We start from the raw sequence: 15,246 nt of genomic DNA on the forward strand, positions 1-15,246 counted from the left end.
TGGCAGCTGAGCTGGCTTACTTAGTAATTCCATGAAAAGTGGTCAGGATAATCTTAAATTAGAAGGGAGATATGTATAGGGAATGAAGTGGGTATGAAAGTAGAACAGGAGAAGATGGGATGGTGGGAGAGAGAGAGAGAAATTATTGGTGCAGGTTAACCTGTAGCGAACACTTGTAAAATTAATTTTAACATTCAGTCTCTAATGCAAGCATTTAAAAAAATTATGAACACTTCTATACATATAATGCTTTAGAGTTTATGAATAACTTCAGCATAGGTAGTTCAGTGTGATCCTCACATGTCTGATAGATAGGATAGGAAATCTAATCTGTTGAATGCGTAAAGTGAAGCTTAGAAAAGTAAATGCTTACCTAATAGCATATTGCTTTTAAGCACCTAAGCTAGAAATGTAATGAGGTCTCTGACTTCACTGGATTGTATTTTGTGTTTTTTTGATGTAAGTTGTGCATATTTTAAAGTAATTTAAAAATTATTCTTCATTGTTTATTTTATAACAGTTTATTGAGATATAATTTACATACCATATAATTCACCTATTTAAAGCATGTAGTTCAATTTTTTTTTAGTATGTGTATTTACAGGGTTGTGCAGCTATCACCACAGTCAACTTTAGAATATTTTCATTACACCAGAAAGAAGCCCCATTCCCACTAATATTCCCTAGCCCCTCAGTATATTTTAAAACACCTGTGAAAGATGCATCTCAGTCAAAATAATGAACATTTCCATCACCTGCAAAAGTTTCCCTGTGTCCTTTTATGGATTAGTTTTTACGAAATGGAAAGATTCATATGCAAATTTGAGATCTGTTTTGGCTTTGTAATTTTTTGTTGTAAATTTAATGATGATTCAATTTTCTGATCATTCTTTATATTTTGTATTGATATTTTTAAAGTCTGAGTGATTATAAAATGAAATTCCTTTTACTAGTCAGTATAAAATAATATGACTCATTTTTCTTCAGGATCAAGGAGTCAACTCTGGAAATGTTTCTGTCTAGAATTTTGGCATCTTGGACTAATTCAGCTATACAAGTCCTTGAATCAAGTTCCCCAAGCCTAAAGGACCGTCTGAATGGGAATTCAGATGTGGTTCGGAGACTTTTGGAATATGTCTATACCCACTGGGAACATCCCTTGGATGCTTTGAGACACCAAACCAAAATCATATTCAGAAATATTCTCCAAATGCACCAGCTTGCTCTGGAAGAGTCAGGTTCAGATTTGGCTGCTGATAGTTTCATTTTTCAACTGACTGAGAGTCTTTTGCGATTGGAATGGCATAGTAAAGGAAAGTACACATGCCTTGGTTGTTTAGTAGATTACATAGGAATTGAACATATTTTGGCATTAGCTAAAACTATTCCATCGCAAATCTTAGAGGTGATGGGGGACCAGTCCTTGGTGCCTTATGCAAGTGACCTCTTGGAAACCATGTTTAAAAATCATAAGAATTGTTTGAAATCCCAGGCTGTTGACAGCACTTGGATTGACAAGTGGCATGAGACTTGGGTTTCTCCTCTCCTGTTTATACTGTGTGAAGGAAATCTGGATCAAAAATCTTACGTGATTGATTATTACTTGCCAAAATTATTGAATTGCAACCCTGAAAGCTTAAGCTACATGGTAAAGATTCTTCAGACTTCTGCTGATGCTAAAACTGGTAAGAAAATGAATTTTTTTGTTTTAGTAATTTCTAGTTAGGATGCTTAAGTTTAGGTACCTAGGCAGATGTTGCCCATATGCAAATTTAAATATTACCATTTCTTTGAATAGTAAAGGAGGATATTAAAGATAGAAATTTTGGATTGAAACGAATGTTCCTGTACCTAGCTGAATAGAGTTTTTTTGGCTGAAGTCATTTCTACAGGCTAAGGATTGATCCCAGTTACGATTATGAGGTTTCCTTTATTACTAGGTTTTAATTCATTTTACCAAGTTTTTATTATTTGGTTGTCAGACTGGAGTAAACGTTTGTGTGTTTTATATAATTTGCTTATTCAAGTGATTGAAATGGTAATTAAAAATTGTTTTAGGCAAGGTTAAAGACAGGTAAATAGGCAGTAGCAAGTATTTGTCTCTGGGAAAGAGACAAAAAATTTAGAAGCATGACCTCCGGAAACAGCTCTCTCTGGTCATTTAGAATAAGCATAAACATCCCATTGAAACTCAGTAACCTTGAAAGAATCACTGCATTGAAGCATAATTTAGTAATTAATATATAAAACGATGATCCTGACTCCTCATGTAAATGTTAAAATTATCATATTCTGTTTAACAAAGCAGGAATATGGTACCCTACACCACATTTTAAGAGTATTTCTAACTAAAATTTAAGTTAAAATCTTTCAATCCTTCAAAGAATAACCATGAGATAGCTGGAAAATTGGATTCCTGTACACAAAAATGAGCCTTATTTATAATTTTTAACAATAATTGTCCTTGCATTTTTGAGAAGCCATCTAAAGCTGAGGATCCGTGAATCTGTTCTGAAGCTAGGCAGTCTTTATTTTAAATCAAGGTGTCCTGTGAGCCAGAGCTCCCTGTCCCCTTAGTAATGGCTGATGTCCTGGCCTCTGAAAGCATCAGGTTCTTCGTGATCCCCCTTTTATCTCCTTTGCTAAGAAGAAACTGTAACTCCAAAATATACAGAGAGGTTCAGTGTTTGTTTTTAGAGAAATAATGGTCTTTAGCCACTGAAGTGTTTTTCCTATTTTCGGCTGAAAGTCATTTTAGTTATTTTTATTGTTTTAAATATTTCTTCACTTGATTTTTTTCCTGATTGACTTGATGGTCTGTTTTCTAACTGTCAAGGGAAAGGTAAAAATATCAGCCAAAAATTATGATTTTTTTAAGTTAACAATAAATGGATTATGCTTACTGAAATTATTGATTTAAGAACTATTAAATCCTTTTAAATAATGATTTTATAATAGAAACACTAATTCATGTTAGAATTTAGCTTAAAATGTGATTTTTGTTTCTTGAAATGTTAATTGGAAACATGTGAATTTTGTAGTTTTTAAATAGCACAGTGGTGGTCTTTGTTACTGAGTTTTGAGCCACGAGTAATCTTTTCCATCCTTAGGGTCTTATGACAGCAGAGGGGCTCTGGGAGCTTTGATGGCTTGTCTGCGAACAGCTAGAGCTCATGGACATCTTCAGTCTGCAACTGATGCCTGGAGGGACCTTGTGTCCAGTGCAAGAATAAAGCAAGGCTTAATTCATCAGCACTGCCAAGTAAGTAAACAGAATAACTGGGAATTCATACATGCGGTAGATTGCTGATTCATTTACTCATTTAACAGTGTGATATAGAAGCCCCTACATTATGCCCAGCACTGTTTTAAGGGCTCCATAAGAAGGATGAATAGAAAGGGAAGAGTATAGACATTGTACTCAGGCTACTTAAAGTTTAGTTGAGAGAATAAGGAAACCTGCATAAGACAACTGGAAACTCTTAGAAGACAATGCAGATACAAGTGTACCTTTATGCATAAAGACTGGGGAAGCTTAGAAGAAGAGATTGATCTGAGTATAGATGGTGATTGAGTAGGAAAGTGATAAATGTGATCTGAGGAGGGGAAGCACTGGCGCCTACTCAAAATGGAAGGACACAGTAAACAAGGGCTGAAGGGTGACTAAAGATATCGTTTGGCAGGAGTGGAGTATTTTGTCATTTTATGGAAGCCTCCAATGCTTGGTTGAAGACTTCAGATTTTATCCAGTTGGTAACTGGGAAGCAGAGCCACTCTGCCTTCAGCCAGGAAGTGGCATGAATGGAAACAGAGATGCGTTTCCAGAGTGGGAGCAAAAAGAAACCAGTGACATGTTCAAGACAGTAATTGGAGAGTGAGATGATGTGGTCCTGGGGCAGAGTGGTCACTGAGAAAAAAGAATGAAGTTGAGCATTACTGTGAAATAAGAATCTCTAAGATTTTTTTTGGGGGGGGCGGGTATGCGGGCCTCTCACTGCTGTGGCCTCTCCCGTTGCGGAGCACAGGCTCCGGATGCTCAGGCTCAGCGGCCACGGCCCACGGGCCCAGCCGCTCCGTGGCATGTGGGATCTTCCCGGACCGGGGCACGAACCTGTGTCCCCTGCATTGGTAGGCGGACTCTCAACCACTGTGCCACCAGGGATTTTTGACTTTTAATAAAATTTTTTTGACTTTGAAGCCCAAGATTTTTGACTTTAATAAAATACCCAATTTACACATTTAATAAAATAATTTTATAGGAAATAACCTATGGGATTAGGGATTATGGAACCTTTCTGAAGTACACGTGGGTAAACTGAGGTTTACCTTCCCTCCCCCCCCACCTTTGGTAGCCTGTGTAAATAATTAAACCCATCAAGTGGTTTAGGCTTTGCATATTTCATTGAAAAGTTAACATTTTATTGCTTGGTGTATTTTAGGTACGGATCGATACATTAGGCTTGCTTTGTGAAAGTAATCGAAGCACAGAAATTGTTTCCACAGAAGAAATGGAGTGCATTCAGTTCTTTATCACATACAATCTTAACAGTCAGTCTCCAGGAGTGCGGCAACAGATTTGTTCTCTTCTTAAAAAGGTAAAATTTCTTTTCAGAAAGTGTAGGAAAGTGGTGAACTTTGCTCTGGAATTATTTTTAAAAAGAGCCCAGATCCGAGGAGAGTGTGGGAATAAGGGTCATGGGATTGGACTACCACAGCTCTTCATGGCCCTTCTGTGAACGCTTTGTTCTGTGATTCCATAAAGTTTATATTTGGGGTTAAAATCCAGAGTGAAAAGTCCTTTCACGTTGGTGTAATAAATCAGCCTTGAACTCTCTTTTTGAAAGGAAAAAAAAAATCTAGCACTGGAGTTTTCAGGGTATAAGGTATTTTAAGTAAACTTTAGTAAGAGGAGGAAGGATGTCTTTGTATTTTTATCGTTCCTGTAAGTGCCTCAAGAAATGGTCATTATTGAATAATTCAGCTTGAATTAATCATCTGACACACTTCTGGGGTGAAGAGTTGGTAGAGAGTAGAAGTGAGTATATCATCTTTAGGTTCATGCTGACCTACGGGAACGGGAAATAGAACTGTGGCTTTATGACTGTGGATTCTGATTTGCAGTAATATTTGGTTTTTGGTTTTTAAAATGTAAAGGTTAATTTTCTGTCAAAAAGAAACACTGTTTAAATATTGAGTTTAAAAACCAGTACTCCCGTTGCCTGAAGTTTTAGTCTAAAGAGTTCAGAAAGTTCTTCCTTTGCCTTTCAAGCTGATGTTTAAGGTTAATGTGGCTGACGTATGCTTCATTTTTCTTCTCAAAGTTGTTTTGTAGGATACAGGAAAGTTCTCAGGTACTTTATAAACTGGAACAAAGTAAATCCAAACATGAACCAGAGAATGAGTTAACCAGACAGCACCCTTCTGTATCTTTACAGCAATATAAGGTAGGTGATAGATTTCTAGATATACAGATTTTTAAGAAACCTAAAACAATTTTGAATAAACATTAAAGAGAAGTAAATACTCTTGGTGAATAGTATTTCTGTGCTTTTTTCCTTCAAGCTGGGTTTTACATATTCCTTCTAGTGCTTTGGAACTTCTCTTAAGGTAGCCTGAGTTGCGGAACCAGTGCTGGACTTGAAGTCTGTTATAGAGTAACATTCTGGGAAAACTGGACAGCTACATGTAAAAGAATGCAATTAGAACACTCCCTAACACCATACACAAAAATAAACTCAGAATGGATTAAAGACCTAAATGTGGGGCTTCCCTGGTGGCGCAGTGGTTGAGAGTCCGCCTGCCAATGCAGGGGACACGGGTTCATGCCCCGGACCGGGAAGATCCCACATGCCGTGGATTGGCTGGGCCCGTGAGCCATGGCCGCTGGACCTGAGCGTCTGGAGCCTGTGCTCCGCAACGGGAGAGGCCACAACAGTGAGAGGCCCTCGTACCACAAAAACAAAAACAAAAACAAAAAAACTGTAGACCTAAATGTAAGGCCAGACACTGTAAAACTCTTAGAGGAAAACATAGGCAGAACACTCTATGACATAAATCACAGCAAGATCCTTTTGGACCCACCTCCTAGAGAAATGGAAATAAAACCAAAAATAAACAAATGGGACCTAATGAAACTTCAAAGCTTTTGCACAGCAATGGAAACCATAAACAAGACGAAAAGATAACCCTCAGAATGGGAGAAAATATTTGCAAATGAAGCAACTGACAAAGGATTAATCTCCAGAATTTACAAGCAGCTCATGCAGCTCAATATCAAAAAAACAAACAACCTAATCCAAAAATGGGCAGACAACCTAAATAGACATTTCTCCAAAGAGATATACAGATTGCCAACAAACACATGAAAGAATGCTCAACATCACTAATCATTAGAGAAAGGTAAATCAAAACTATAATGAGGTATCACCTCACACCAGTCAGAATGGTCATCATCAAAAAAATCTACAAACAGTAAATGCTGGAGAAGGTGTGGAGAAAAGATAACCCTTTTGCACTGTTGATGGGAATGTAAATTGATACAGCCACTGTGGAGAAGAGTATGGAGGTTCCTTTAACAAACTAAAAATAGAGCTACCATATGACCCAGCAATCCCACTACTGGGCGTATACCCTGAGAAAACCCTAATTCAAAAAGAGTCATGGGGGCTTCCCTGGTGGTGCAGTGATTGAGAGTCCGCCTGCCGATGCAGGGGACGTGGGTTTGTGCCCCGGTCCGGGAGGATCCCGCATGCTGCGGAGCGGCTGGGCCCTTGAGCCACGGCCGCTGGGCCTGCGTGTCCAGAGCCTGTGCTCCGCAACGGGAGAGGCCGCAGCAGTGAGAGGCCCGTGTACCGCAAAAAAAAAAAAAAGAGTCATGTACCACAGTGTTCATTGCAGCTCTATTTACAATAGCCAGGACATGGAAGCAACCTAAGTTTCCATCAACAGATGAATGGGTAAAGATGTGGCACATATATACGATGGAATATTACTCAGCCATAAAAAGAAACGAAATTGAGTTATTTGTAGTGAGGTGGATGGACCTAGAGACTGTCATACAGAGTGAAGTAAGTCAGAAAGAGACAAAACAAATACCATATGCTAACACATATATATGGAATCTAAAAATAAAAATTGTTCTGAAGAACCTAGGAACTGGACAAGAATAAAGACTCAGATGTAGAGAATGGACTCGAGGACACGGGGAGGGGGAAGGGTAAGCTGGGACAAAGTGAGAGAGTGGCATAGACATATATACACTATCAATTGTAAAATAGATAGCTAGTGGGAAGCAGCTGCATAGCACAGGGAGATCAGCTCGGTGCTTTGTGACCACCTAGAGGGGTGGGATAGGGAGCGTGGGAGGGAGACGCAAGAGGGAGGAGATATGGGGAATGTATGTATATGTATAGCTGATTCACTTTGTTATAAAGCAGAAACTAACACACTATTGTAAAGCAAGTATACTCCAATAAAGATGTTAAAAAAAAAGAATAACATTAATGAGCTAGCCTCGCTGTTTTACAGCTTATGTGAGCCAGATGAATTTAGTACTTTAAAAAGTAATTGGCAGCCCTGATTCCTCCACCCCTCCCCGGGGTAGATGACTGCTGCATCTGAGCCTGTTTCCCCTTTCGTCTAACATGACTTAACAGTGGCTTGATGTTTGTGACTCCTGGCCCACGGTCCAGTTACAGAGCTTCCTCTCTACCCTGTTTTGGAATGAACTTGAAGAATAGGACTGGATTTCAGGGCACCAGGTTAATGTCATGAATGGATCCCCAGATATAGCAGCTCCAGTCTGGGCCAGGGCTCAGCTTGACAACCTTCAATTTTTGTCCCATCAGAACAGAATGAGCTTTTCACTGGTTTCTTACTCCAAATCTTTCCTCTCAGAAGCAGATGCTTATTTTCTCCTAAGACCCAGATAAAGGACAGAGCTCATCTATTTTATTTCATTTAGGGAAACAAGTATAATAAACGATATATTGGAACCATGTTATACTTATCACCTACTAAAGGTTAAAAATCATCTAAAGAAGAACATTCCTATACAAAGGCTGAAATCAGCTTCATCTTTGTAAAATCTCAACAAAAGATGAGAAAGTCACAACCTAAACTTGAAGGACATGATTAGTAACAATTCTGCCACTGACTACTTGGCTTACTTTCATGAGTCTACTTAGCTATAAGTGGGATGAGTAACCTCTCTGAAAAGGTTGGTTTTGAGGACTAAACAAGAAATGTTCTTGGCAAACTCTTAAGTCACTCTAAAAAGCCTTCCTGGATATCATTAAAAGTAACTAGAGTATATATTGAGCATTTACTGTGTGTGTGTAACAGTTATATTTTAGCTCTTTTTAGATCATTGCTAGATGATCTCAGAAACACCTTGCTTCTTTTTGCAGGGGATAAAATGACATTTGTGAAATCTCAATTAGGTACTTACAAACACAAAACTGATTTTGTGGTTTGACATTCTGAATTTTCATGTATGCATGGTTTCTTTGTTTTGCTTATGAATATATATATTTTTGAAAACTAGTCCTTTAGAGTCTTGATCTGAGTCAGTCTCATAGTTCTGATATTTTCTCCCACCTGTAGGCTCTTTTGGTTTTTGGAGGTTGCAACTTTGGAACTGTTGTATCATCGTCATTAGAATAGTGGGTGTCGCATGCGGTATGTGGTGGACTCAGTGCCAGTCAACAGACTAAGTGCTGGGAGAAGAGAAGGCTATGAGTGGGAAAAAGTGTCTTCTGGTCTAATGAAGGAGGTTATTTCATACCTAAATAATAGCTAGAGTACTTAAAAATATGTTAGCTAGAGTACTTTCAAGTATAAAATGCCTTATATCCGTGTTCTCCTTTAATCTTTAATGATGAAATTGTGAGATAGGCATTATTATCCTCACTTAACAAGTGAGATAAATGAAGCTTGGAAAAGTTGAATGAGCAAACTATCCAAGGGTCCTCAGCCAGGAAGTGGTAGAGCCTGACTACAATCCAGATCTGCTCTGGACAACCAAATCGGAATAGCTTCTTCCCTAGTACCAGCTTGAGGGAAGGCTTGGAGGTAAGAGAGTACAGGGAAAATTTGGAGAATGGTGAATTCACTAGTATGAGTGACATATAAGATACTTGAGGGACAGAGGATTTTTTTTTTTGGCCACGCCCCACAGTATGTGGGATCTTAGTTCCCCGGCCAGGGATCAAACCCATGCCCCTTGCATTGGAAGCACAGAGTCCTTTTTTTGTTTGTTTTTAACTATTTGTTTTTTTTTAAAATATTTATTTATTTATTTGGCTGTGTCGGGTCTTAGTTGCGGCATGCAGGATCTTCCGTTGCAGTGCACAGGCTCTTTGTTGTGGCGTGCAGGCTTCTCTCTCATTGTGGTATATGGGCTCTGGAGGACACGGTCTCTCTAGTTGTGGCACGTGGGCTCTAGAGCACTCGGGCTCAGTTGTTGCAGCATGCGAGTTCCACGGCATATGGGATCTTAGTTCCCCAATGAGGGATCAAACTCGTGTTCCATGCATTGGAAGACAGATTCTTAACCACTGGACCACCAGGGAAGTCCCTGGACAGAGGAATTGAATAATGGGAAATGAGTTAGAAAATCAGTTTGGAGATGGGTAACAGAGAGTTTTGAATGCTAGGCCATGGTATCTGGAATCCTCACCAAGGGCCATTAAAAGGGACTAGAACATATATTGAGCCCTTACTATGTGTGTAGTACAGTGTGTTCAGGACATAAATGTCTAAATTGTGGTTCCTGCCTCCATTGTGGTTACAGTCTGGTTGAGGGAAAGAACAACTATATCTGAAAATACAATTGACACTGCAGTTAGGATAAGATAAATCCTAAAGGATGAACTTGTTGCCATTTAATGTGAATACTATACTACTCATTTATAATTAACACTAGTTTAACTAGGATATTTTCAATAACTACCCTATTCCTTTGAAACCCAATAGAATTAATACACTAGTAAACTCTTATTTAGGGCTTGTAAGGGCCTACAGGATAAATCCCCAAGATTGTATGTCCTTGACCAAGGAAATGAATGCAGAAATCCTATCTAAAGATGGTTGGGACTAGGGCTGCTTATATGCTGCTTAGTTACAAATATATGTTGTCAGGGCATAGCAGTGTATGAGAGGCTTGAGAATCACAGCTTTTCCTTATATGTTTTTCCTTTGGCCTTAGGGAGAAATTATTATTTTTTTTAATTAGAGGAAGAAGACTTTATCCTGGATAAACTATTTCCCACATTGCTTTTTTTTATTGCATTTCACTAAAAGTTTTCATTTCTAATCATTTGTATAAACAGAAAGGTGGAATAGGAGTCTCAGAGAGGCAGATAGAAGACAGTGGAATAGCTAGATCTTTGTCATGAAATATGTCATTATAGCCAGATATCAAGTATTTATCAAATGTATCAAGTAGTATATATTGGATATGTCTTTGGTCATTTTAAAACTTAAAATAAAAAGTATATATACCTTTGATGCCTGAATGCTTCTGGTGAAGAAAATCAGTATTCATACAACTTTAATACAAGTCAGGGCAGAATAGATCATGTTTTCACCAGAAAAATGTTTTTCCTGGTCTGGACTACGTTTAGAATTGTACTTTTTGTTGTTGTTGTTGTTGTTTTTTAACTTAAATCAGGTATAATTGACATAATAGTTTCAGGTGTACAATACAGTGGTTAGACATTTGTATCTACTGGGACATGATTACCACATTAGGTCTAGTTAACATTTGTCACCATACAAAGTTAGAAAAAGGTTTCTTTCTTAGCAACTTTCAAATATACAATGTAGTAGTATTAACTATAGTCACTCTATTGTACATTACATCCCATGGCCTATTTATTTTATTTTATATCTGGAAGTTTGTATCTTTTGACTCTCTTCACCCATTTTTCCAAATCCTCCTGCACCCGACCCTTGGCAACCACCAGTCTGTTCTCTGTATTTATGAGGTTGGTTTTTGTTTTTGTTTTTAATTTTTTAATTCTATATAAAAGAGAGATCATTAAGTCTTTGTCTTTTTCTGTCTGATTTATTTATCTGTTTATCCATCCTTGGACACTTATGTTGTTTCTATATCTTGACTGTTGTAAATAATGCTGCAGTGAACATGGGGGTACACATATCTTTTTAAATTAGTGTTTTCGTTTTCTTCTGTACTTCTTGTTGACTCTACAAAGATAGGGTTCACTGAAGTCATGAGCTCATGGTCAAGGGTGCCAATCTGAATTGTCAAGCAAAGTGAACAACTAGTATTGTTTTAAAATATCTTTTCTGGGCTTCCCTGGTGGCGCAGTGGTTGAGAATCTGCCTGCCAATGCAGGGGACACGGGTTCGAGCCCTGGTCTGGGAAGATCCCACATGCTGCGGAGCAACTGGGCCCGTGAGCCACAACTACTGAGCCTGCGCGTCTGGAGCCCGTGCTCCGCAACAAGAGAGGCCGCGATAGTGAGAGGCCCGCGCATCGCGATGAAGAGTGGCCCCCACTTGCCACAACTAGAGAAAGCCCTCGCACAGAAACGAAGACCCAACACAGGATAAATAAATAAATAAATAAATAAATAAAATTTAAAAAAAAAAAATATCTTTTCTCTCTAAATTAGAAAAAAATTCACTCTTCAGAGTAATAGTAGTGATACTTTCAAGATAACCTATTGTGAGTTAGCTCAATTATACTTACTGTAATTTTTTTTTTTTAGAATTTCATGTCATCCATTTGCAACAGTCTTTTTGAAGCATTATTTCCTGGCTCTTCCTACCCAACTAGATTTTCAGCTTTAACCATTTTAGGCTCAATAGCTGAAGTTTTTCCTGTGCCAGAAGGTAAGTTTTCAATCATGTTTGGGGAAAGTATTTGTTTTCTTGCAAGACATGCTTTTTCAATATTTTGTTTTACTTGAAGTTTCAGGTTTGTTGTCTTTTGTTTAGATTCTTATGGGAGGTGTTAGTCTGATTATATAATTCTTATTTGGACATAATTCAATTTGCCAGTAAGGGGCATAAGGGAGAGAAACTTTTCAGTGATTGTTATTTGCTAACCCGAAACTAGAGTCATGGATTATGCTTATTATGAGATGAGTTGCTGCCCTCTCTCCCCTAATTTGTGTGTTGCTACTTTAGGATAGTGCCCAATCTGTTCTCTAAGTTTAAAAAATTAAAATAATAATAGTTTCTCTTATGTATAACATTCCTCAGTGAGTCTCTGTGGTTAAAATGTGGTTTCCCTTATATGCTGTCTGTTTCATAAGTCTGAATCTGGTTTTGGAAAGACGATATAGGGATGTCATTTCCAGGCATTCTGGTTTAATCATACACTTTGTATCTCCTCTGTGGGGTACTCAACAGGATGAATATTTAACTTCTTTCTTTGCGTTGTTTTATTTTCCCTTTTTTTAAAGTTTTTTAAATTATTTATTTATTTATTTATTTTTGGCTGTGTTGGGTCTTCATTAATGCACACAGGCTTTCCCTAGTTGCCACGAGTGGGAGCTACTCTTTGCTGCACTGCATGGGCCCCTCATTGCAGTGGCCTCTCCCGCAGTGGAGCACAGGCTCCAGATGCACGGACTTCAGCAATTGTGGCTCGCGGGCTCTAGAGCGCAGGCTCAGTAGTTGTGGCACACAGGGCTCAGCTGCTCCACAGCATGTGGGATCTTCCCAGACCCGGGCTCGAACCCGTGTCCCCTGCATAGGCAGGTGGATTCCCAACCACTGCGCCACGAGGGAAGCCCTTATTTTCCTTTTTGACAAGAAATGATTCTTTTTATCTCCATACATGAATGTATGTGTATTTTAATGATGATTTCTTGTTTGTGCTCAGTCTTCCTTGATGGTGGACAAACAGGAAAATGTACTGCTCTTTTGGAGGGAATGGCCAAAGGACCAGGAAGCTTTACACTATAGTTGGATTTTTTTTTTTTTAGTTTAAATTTTTAGGCAAAGTATAATTTTTTGGCAGTTATTTGCTGTTAATACAGACTTGCTTCATTTGAAGAAAACCATTTTTTTCAACTTTTTGTTTTGAAAAAGTTGAAACTAACAGCAAAGTTTCAAGAATAGTTCAGTGAATAAACTAACAACAAAGTTTCAAGAATAGTTCAGCCATGAACCCTCTACTTAGATTCATAAGTTATTCTTTTGCGATATTTGCTTTACCTCACTGTTTCTCTCTCATTAATTTTCTTTTTTCAAAAAATTTATTTATTTTATTTTTGGCTGTGTTGGGTCTTCATTGCTGTGTGCGGGCTTTTCTCTAGTTGTGGAGTGAGGGGGCTACTCTTCGTTGCAGTGTGTGGGCTTCTCATTGCGGTGGCTTCTCTTGTTGCGGAGCATGGGGTCTAGGCACAAGGGTTCAGTAGTTGTGGCACTTGGGTTCAGTAGTTGTGGCTCGCGGGCTCTAGAGCGCAGGCTCAGTAGTTGTGGCGCACGGGCTTAGTTGCTCCACGGCATGTGGGATCTTCCCAGACCAGGGCTCGAACCCATGTCCCCTGCCTTGGCAGGCGGATTCTTAACCACTGCGCCACCAGGGAAGCCCTCTCATTAATTTTCTGACCATAACACAATGATCAAATTCAGGAATTAATGTTGATACAATGCTGTTATTCTATATACAATCCATATTCAAATTGTACCAGTTGTCCTAATAAGTGGCTTTTTGTAGAAAAAAAATTTTTCCCCACAATCCAGGAACCAGTCTAAGATCACACATTGCATTTAATTGTTATGCGTCTTGAACCTCTTCAATTTGGAAATTTTCTTATTTCGTGACATTGACATTTTGGAAGACTATATCTCAGTTTGGGTTTGTCTGATTGTTTTCTTATGACTTGATTCATGTTATGCATTTTTGGCAGGAATATTGCATAGGTGATGTAGTTTCTTTCTCAGGGCATGATAACAGGAGATACATGATGTTAGTTTGTCCCGTTATTCTTGATAAATTGGATCACCTGATTAAGTACGTGTAGTAGGACAAAAAATGACCTCCAAAAGAAACCCATACCAAATCCTTAGAACTCGTGAATGTGAACCTTACTTATTTAAACCTTACTTATTTAGGGGTTTTTGTAGATATGATTATGTTAAAGATCTTAAGATGAGATAATCTTGGATTATCTGCATGGGCCTTAATGCCATTGCAAGTGGCATTGTAAGAGGGAGGCAGAGGGAAATGTGACAAAAAGAAAAGGAGGAGTCATTGTGACAGTGGTGATAGAGATTGGCGTGCTGTGGCTATAAGCCAGGGAATGCTGGCAGCCACCAGAAGCTGAAAGAGACGAGGAATGGATTCTCCCTTAGAGACTCGAGAGAGAGCATGGCCCTACAGACACCTTGATTTCAGACTTCTGGCTTCCAGAACTGTGAGAAAATAGATTTCTGTGGTTTTAAGCCACCAAGGTCATGGTAATTTGTTACAGCATCCACAGAAAATGAATACAGGAGTACCCATCAGTTTAGGGAATTTCAGTGGTACTACAACTGAATTTAGAAAATAAGGTTTTACCTGAGAGTGATTGATTATCCATTTAACAAAAAGTTTTCTGTGCATTCCTATATTTATAGTTACACCTAGTTGTGTGGGAAATATCTAGGCTGAATTATACTGGTAATTTTTCAATTGAGAGAATAGTTTAATATATTTAAATATACTTTAAAAGTGAAAAACCTGTGTCATCTTTCTAATGAATGAGTCATTTATGATTGGGCAGTGACTGATGGCACAGTAATGATGTTAATTAAACAACTGGGAAGTAATGTAAATAGAGCAAACCATACTGTACCCATTAACTGTAAAGGAGGCTAAAGAAGCATGACTGAAAAATACGGGATAGGAAATGTAAACTCATTCTTCATCTTTATCTCAAGAATACTAATGTAGGTTTTTATATTATTTTATAGAAAGACTGTGATTTGGGATTAGTTAAAATGGCTTTTGCTTTTCCTCAAGTATGTCCCAGTTCAAGAAGAATAAGCCGGGCCTCCCTGGTGGCGCGGTGGTTGGGAGTCCGCCTGCTGATGCAGGGGATACGGGTTTGTGCCCCGGTCTGGGAGGATCCCATATGCCGCGGAGCGTCTGGGCCCGTGGGCCATGGCCGCTGAGCCTGCGCGTCCGGAGCCTGTGCTCCGCAACGGGAGAGGCCACAACAGTGAGAGGCCCGCGTACCGCAAAAAAAGAAAAAAAAAAGAAAAAAAAAAAAAGAAGAATAAGCC

General features: G+C 38.7%; 1 protein-coding gene across 1 annotated transcript in view; it reads left to right on the top strand.

Annotated features, from left to right (window-relative positions):
* Nucleotides 1–15,246, top strand: part of THADA (THADA armadillo repeat containing) — a gene marked incomplete at both ends in the record, with an annotated part of 312,306 nt that overhangs the window by 19,293 nt on the left and 277,767 nt on the right. The window contains 5 exons of the mRNA XM_079720411.1: nucleotides 988–1,685; nucleotides 3,111–3,262; nucleotides 4,440–4,595; nucleotides 5,322–5,444; nucleotides 11,736–11,859. Coding sequence (XP_079576537.1) covers nucleotides 988–1,685; nucleotides 3,111–3,262; nucleotides 4,440–4,595; nucleotides 5,322–5,444; nucleotides 11,736–11,859 — 1,253 coding nt within the window. The remainder of the gene's footprint in view (nucleotides 1–987; nucleotides 1,686–3,110; nucleotides 3,263–4,439; nucleotides 4,596–5,321; nucleotides 5,445–11,735; nucleotides 11,860–15,246) is intronic.

Source organism: Hyperoodon ampullatus (genome assembly GCF_949752795.1).
Source record: "Hyperoodon ampullatus genome assembly, chromosome: 15".
Classification (NCBI taxonomy): Eukaryota; Metazoa; Chordata; class Mammalia; order Artiodactyla; family Ziphiidae; genus Hyperoodon; species Hyperoodon ampullatus.